General features: G+C 44.2%; 1 protein-coding gene across 1 annotated transcript in view; it reads left to right on the top strand.

Annotated features, from left to right (window-relative positions):
• The window catches only part of LOC103606130, a gene marked incomplete at its 5' end in the record, with an annotated part of 124,473 nt that overhangs the window by 1,220 nt on the left and 116,361 nt on the right, over positions 1 to 6,892 (top strand). Inside the window, 4 exons of the mRNA XM_008590721.1 lie at positions 137 to 262; positions 841 to 945; positions 2,488 to 2,571; positions 6,057 to 6,153. Of these exons, the coding sequence (XP_008588943.1) occupies positions 137 to 262; positions 841 to 945; positions 2,488 to 2,571; positions 6,057 to 6,153 (412 nt within the window). The remainder of the gene's footprint in view (positions 1 to 136; positions 263 to 840; positions 946 to 2,487; positions 2,572 to 6,056; positions 6,154 to 6,892) is intronic.

The following is a 6,892-nucleotide window of genomic DNA, read 5'->3' on the forward strand; positions in this document are numbered from 1 at the left end:
CTGCTAGCGGGGGCCTGTCCCCGGGGAGGCCTGATCCAGAGGCAGCGGCGCCCCCTGCCCAGCCCCAGGCGGCTCCCTGCCCCAGCCCCGGGCGGCTCCCTGCCCCAGCCCCGGGCCGCTCCCTGCCCAGCCCCAGGCGGCTCCCTGCTGCTGGAGAAGACAGCCCAGCGGCCCTGCAGCAGGAAACGTAGGAAGCCGGTGCCACCGCCCCTGCTCCTGCTGGGGAATCCAGGTGAGCTGCCCCCACCTCCTAAGATTCCCCGTAGAGCTCCAAGGAAGACCAGGGTGCCTTGGAGAGCACTGAGTGTGGACAGAACAGCAAAGTCTTGGAGGATGAAGAGGAGGCCTTGTGGGAGGGGACAGAGGCCAGGGCAGAAGCCAGCCCCCCTCAGGCCAGCCCTCCCCACCTGTGCAGGTACCAGCTACTCCCATCACCACCACCAGGGACTCCAGCCTTCCTACCCGAGTCCTGACCCTGTCTGTCCCTCTCCCTTCCTCCCACCAAACACTGGGGAGGAGATAATCTGCACTTTCTCTAACCCTACTCCTTTGGCTGTCCCTGCTGACTCTCTTCCTCTCTTTAGGTCCAGTCCCATTCCAGGGGCTCCAACTAATGAGAATGGAGGTCCTGTTCCTTCAGTCACAGCTGCAGGGCCTCCCATTTCTGCCCTCCCCACACCTCCCAGTCTCGCTCCCTTCTCCTTCAGGCCTCCCACCTACGCAATGGACCCCCTGCCCATCGTGTGTGTAGACCCCCCTCCTCCTCTTTCCTTCTCCACCCCTCCTCCCTTCCCTCCTACCAGGACCTTTGCATTCACCGCAATCCCATTCCTTCCACAGTATCCTCCATCACAGCCAATGCATCTGCACACATGACTTGGCAGCTTACTCTGGACCCTGGGGTTGAGGACATGGACACTACTCCCACTTCCACGGCTGTAATCTGTACATCTCCCCAATCCTCCAATATGAGCTTTCTCCCAGTTTACCAAATCCATTACAGGAGGAGGCAGACACACTCTGCCCAGGCAGGAGATAACAGCAGCCCACCTATCTACACAACAGCTTCCATGCCCAACTTTTACCCAGCCCTGTGGCCCACAAACCACCCCTCAGCCCACATGCTGGGCAGCAGCACAGAGCCTCTCTCTCCAGAGGCCTTGCTGTTATGGGCCTGCCCATCCTAACTCCTGCATTTGCCTCCAGCCTGGTAGGTAGTGGCTCTGAAGTAATGTCATCCAAGGCTGTGGATACCACCCCTCCATCCAAGGCTGTCCTCTTCCACTCTCCCCCCATCTCCAGTGACAACTACACCCCATTTAACAAGACTCTTCCTGGCTCTGGGAACACACCACCCAGTGGCAGCATGGCCCCAGCCCAAGCTTCCAATAGTTGGCTTGCATGGTCAGTCAGGGGACTGATCGCAATTTGCAACCATCCTGTAAATCCAGCAGCCACTCGTCAGCCCATGTTTGGGATCCCTGGTGGGCAGTACTCACAGCTCTTTCCTTTTGGGCATCCTCCAGCTCCAGCGCAAGCCACATGCCTAACTTCCCCTCAGCTCGGCTACCCAGTGGTAGCACCATGCAGCCTGGTCTTGCAGGTTCAACTTCACCATGGTCTGCATTTGGCCCACCTGCCAACACCCAGCCTGCCTTTGGTAACACCCCAAGTGCTTTCCCCATTAGCAAAGCCATAACTTCTGGCTCTGGAGGTGCCAATGGCATGGCTGGCCCTGGGGACAGTACCTCATTATTTGCCAACACCACTCCCTGCCCACTGGCCTTTATGGACACCATTACCTTTGGTGGGGTATAGCAGCCCATGAACATGTGCTCAGGAATCTTTGCCTCCCCTTCAAAATACCTGCCAATGAAATTGCACAGGCATGACTTGCTCAACAACAGAGCTTAGATTCTCTAGCTAAGGTTGGTTTAGATAATAAAATAGCACTAGACTATATACTAGCTGAACAGGGAAGCACTTATACTGTGGCTAATACATCTTGTTGTATTTCCATGAACTCTTCTGCGTAGGTTGATTAGACAATGTGGGCATAAAATTAGACAACAAGCCACTTGATTCCAGAAAGTGTCCCTTGAGGAATATGGATTTAATCAATTATAGAACATGTTTTCATGGATCCTGTAGGGATCTAACTTTGAGGATTTGCTCCAGCTGGAATCATAATATTATGTATATTGGGATTTATTTTTTTCTTCATAAAACTCTATTTGTTGCCTGTCTAGCAAATGCAAATCACTTGACAATGTGATGATTTTCCAGCCTATGCGTAAATATCTACAATTAAGTGCAAAACAGTTCCTTCCCTCATACGCTGATTTGCATCCGTTTCCAACAGGAATTAGATAGAGTGGCTGTTGCTCCCCATTGCATCAAAATTGAAGAATGTAAAAAGAAAAGGAGGAAATGAAATCACCTAAAAATAAGTTCAAACTGTTTTTTTTTTTTTTTCCTCATCTCAAGTTGTCTTACAAGTTGTCTTGCCAGAAGGCCTCAAGCCCCTCAGAAACCACTCATCTTTCATCTGTGGAAGTCAAGAGCTGGAAGGTGAAACAGCAGAGCCATTTTGAAAGCCAGAGGTTCTTCAGCAAGGAAAATCCAGCATTCATAAGTTTCATCACCATAAATGTCCTAACTTGGAGCACACAATCAACTTACATCCTGTCATGTGAACTGATTAGGAGGTAGCCAATATATTTTGCCTACATCGTTATACATCTCTGGCTTGACCCAGAGATAGTCCATTCTTGCCCAGTCATATGGCCTGACTCAAAGCTAGCCAATCAATCTTGCCCAGTAACAGTTAAAATCAGTCCAACCCTGGGTCAGAGAGATAGATTTGAGAGCACCTTGACTCCAGTCTCCTTGCTGGTCAACCTAAAAAAAATAATGCCTTTTCTTTTCTCAAAATTCAATACAACAGTATTGGCTTCTGTGTGTGTTGGGCAGGGAACCCTTGCTTGGTAATTGTTCCCTTCTATTCACAGTTTATTGAGGGATTTTGAACATGAGAGAGTATTGATCTCTGTCAAATGCTTTTGCTGCATCAGTTGCATGTAGTTTCCTTTACTTGATTCATCCTGTCAGTGTGATGTACTTAATAGGTTTTTACATATTGAAACACAATGCATTCTAGAAATGAATCCTACTTAGTCATGGTGTATAATGCTTTTAATATGCTGCTGAACTCAGTGTGTTAGCATTTTGTTGAAGATTTTTGCATCAATATTTTTGAGGAATCTTGGCCTCATGTTTTTTTTCTCTTATAGTGTTTTTTTTTCTGGCTTCAACATCAGGGCAATGCTGGCCTATGGAGTATGCTAGAACATTATTTCCTTTTCTTCAATTTTTTGAAAGAGTTGGAGAAAGACTGTCTTTCTCCTTCTTAGGAGAAAGGCTTATCATCCTTCTATTTCAATCTGCAGGACTCCCTTTAACATTTCTTGTAAAGCAGCTCCAGTGTTAATAATCTCCATCAGCTTTTGTTTATGACAATCTAGGAATGTCTAAGGTTTTCCCTCATTTTTGTACGACAGTTTTGCTGAACATACAATTCTCACTTGACAATTTTTTTTTGGCACTTTAAATATATCTTCCCACCAATCCTGGATTCCACAATTTCTGATATTTTTTATGATGGCTGGTACCTGATGAGTCATTTCTCTCCTGATGCTTTGAAAGATGCTCTCTTTGTTGTCTTTTGGTAGTTTTGATAATATGCCTTCAGTGTAGGTATCTCTGGGTTTATCTCACTTGGAATACATTGAGTTTCTTGGATTTCTAGATTCATATATTTTATCAAATTTGGGAAGTTTTCAGGCACTATTTCTTCAAATAATCCCTGCCCATTTACTCTCTCTTCTTCTGAAACTCTCATAAGGCCTATATTGGTCCTCTTGATGGTGTCACAGAAGTAACTTAGGCTATTTTCACTTTCTTCATTCCCTTTTTTCTTTATGCTCCCCAGACTGGATAGTTTCCAGTGTGCTATCTTTGACTTCTCTGATTCTTTCTTCTACCTGTTCCAATCTTCTGTTCAACACTTCTAATGAACTTTCCAGTCCAGTTATTGTATTTTTCAGCTCCAGCATTTCTGAGTGATTGCTTTTTGTAACTGCTGTCTCTTTGTTGATATTCTCACTTTGTTCCCATGTAGTTTTTCTGAATTGCTTTATTTCTTTTTTGATATTTTCCTTTGGTTCTTTGAGAATATTTAAGACAGTTGTTTTAAGATTTTATCTAGTAAGTCCAATGTCTGGCCTTCCTCAGAAATGGTTTCTATAAATTTATTTTGTTCCTTTAAATGGGTCATGCTTTCTTGTTTCTTTGTATATCTTGTGATTTTGTTGTTGTAAATTGGGCATTTGAAGAAAAGCCTCAAAACCCAGTTTTTGCTGACTGACTGTGTATGGGGCAGTCCTGAGCTGATTAGCTGGATGTTTTCTGAGCCTGAGGATAAGCTAAAGGTTAAAGCTAAAGTTTTTCTCAGGTCTCTTTTGAGCATGCATCTTGCCTGGGCCTGAAGGTGGCTTTCTCAATTGTCCCATATACACCACTGCTGTTAAAAGTCCTAATTTTCTGGAGTCTAACTCCAGACTTTCTTCAGGTCTTTAAATAGTCTATTGGGGCCGACCCTGTGGTGCACTCGGGAGAGTGCGATGCTGGGAGCGCAGCGGCACTCCCGCCACGGGTTCAGATCCTATATAGGGATGGCCGGTGCACTTACTGGCTGAGCGTGGTGTGGGCGACACCAAGCCAAGGGTTGCGATCCCCTTACCAGTCACAAAAAAGGACAAAAAATAATAATAAAATAAATAAATAAATAGTCTATTGTATGTCCCCACCTATAATCTTTTGTCTCAGGCATCTTCAAGTCTGTAGTCTTCCTATATCTTTCACAGGCAGTGCCTGACACTTTTTCTGCCTGAGAGCTGAGTTAGGTGAAAAAGAGACCACTCCTTTAAGCATCCTCCAGAGAGGTAGAATTCTGCAAATAAAGTCTTCTCTGCTCTGTTCAGCTTAAGGGAGGGAAGGAGTAACCGAGATGCCATGTCTTCCAGGCCAGACCGTGATACATCAGGGAGGAAAAGGAGGTTGGGGAAAAGGTAAGTGAAAACACCAAAAAATTTCCTACCATTTAAAAATGTTGCTTTTTGGGTTTTTTGTTTGTTTGTTCTTCCAAATTAGGCATATGTTCATTGGCTGTAATCCTTTGACTGTATTTCAGAGCTCTGATAAAGTTAGTTCAGCTAATTTCTGGTTAGCTTTTTGGTGTTTCCAGGGGGGGAAGGAGAGGTTGGAGCTTCCTAGTCTGCCATTTGTCTGCAGTCACTCTCCCCATTAATCTTTTCACTGAACCATTTGGTGAGTTCTCCACATTCATTGATAGCAGGACAAGAGTGACATTTAGATGCATTTCACCAGTCTGCAATGCCATTATTTCCTACCCTCCATCTAGAGCCCATTTCCAGCACTCCATCAAAAAATGACTGTCAAACGCAACATGGCACCCCAGAAACAGCTTGACTTTTTAAATTTTCAATTTAAGATGGACTTGTTTTGGGATCTAGGACAACCCTCATAATCTCTACAAGTCTCAGTGTAAGTTGATGCGATCACCATTATGTATAACACCACCACAGTGCAGTCGCAATTTAAATTCAGGCTTAGGACAAAATCACGATTCTCTGTGACTCCACCCGGGTTAACTCAAAAGTCATCTCCCTCTTCTTCTAATGTATTTTCTTATACAAATCCCATGAGAACTTTTATGCCTTCTTTGAATTGTGGTAGCGCTTCTCTGTGTCATTTATATGTCAGTTGCCACTTTGTGACTAGAAACAAAATGTTTCTATTGGCTCATGTCTTGGCTCTTTCTTAAGAATGTGTTAATCTGGAAAAAAGTCATATCTCCATCTGTTAATTCAATCATTGCAGATGTATTGATTGTGTGCCAGATGGTGTGTTTGGCACTGGTTATATAGATTTTAGTGAAATGTAGATTCTGTGTAGAAGGTCACAGTCTTGGTGAGAAAACAAAACAAAACAAAAATCCTATGTCTCAAATACCTTTCATTTCCTAAAGAGAACACATTTAGTAGGTAGGTACAGTAATTTCATGTATTATAGGTAAATATACAGGCACTTATTTGGTACTTAAGCCCTGGTTAGCTACTATTGTGTTTCCAGGAATTTTGTCTCATAATAATTATATTTTACCAGGAGCTCAATTCCACTTGAGGATGAAGGCTTAATGCCCACCCCAAATTCTTGAGTCTAAAAATGGCATGTCTGGTGTCAATTTCCACTCACAAAGAGCAAAACTCAAGAGGTTGAACTTTTTGGCTCAGAGAAGCATCCAGAAGTTCAGATGAATATCAGGCACTTATACAACTTGCTTGACATGGAAATAAAGCTGTAAATCTCACAAGATTAGGTGATCTTTTATGACTTTCAATACTTCCTTCTATCTGTTGGAAGTCCTATCAGAATAACCTCCTTATTTTTGTATCCATTGTGGGCCATTTCTTGCCAATCCCTGCTCTATATCTTCAGTGAGAAAGAGGCACTTCTGTGAGTTAATCATGTCTGTGAATGAATTATTGTTCTACCCTCCCTTGGCCTTGCTATCCTACAGTCTCTTATTAACATGGCATCCAAAGAGGTCCTGTAAAGCATATCACTCAAATCTCTTCAATGGCATACTCAAAACAGAAGCCAAAGTCCTCAAAATGCCTCCTAAATTCTAACAATCTGAGTCTGCCATTTCCTTCCTACATCATTTCCTTCTCCTCTGCACTGTGTTTCCTCCATCCCCCACACTGATATGGTCTCTGTTCCCTGAACATGCTGGGCATACTCTTGCCTC

The sequence above is a fragment of the Galeopterus variegatus genome, unplaced genomic scaffold, assembly GCF_000696425.1.
Source record: "Galeopterus variegatus unplaced genomic scaffold, G_variegatus-3.0.2 Scaffold6328, whole genome shotgun sequence".
In the NCBI taxonomy this organism is placed as follows: domain Eukaryota; kingdom Metazoa; phylum Chordata; class Mammalia; order Dermoptera; family Cynocephalidae; genus Galeopterus; species Galeopterus variegatus.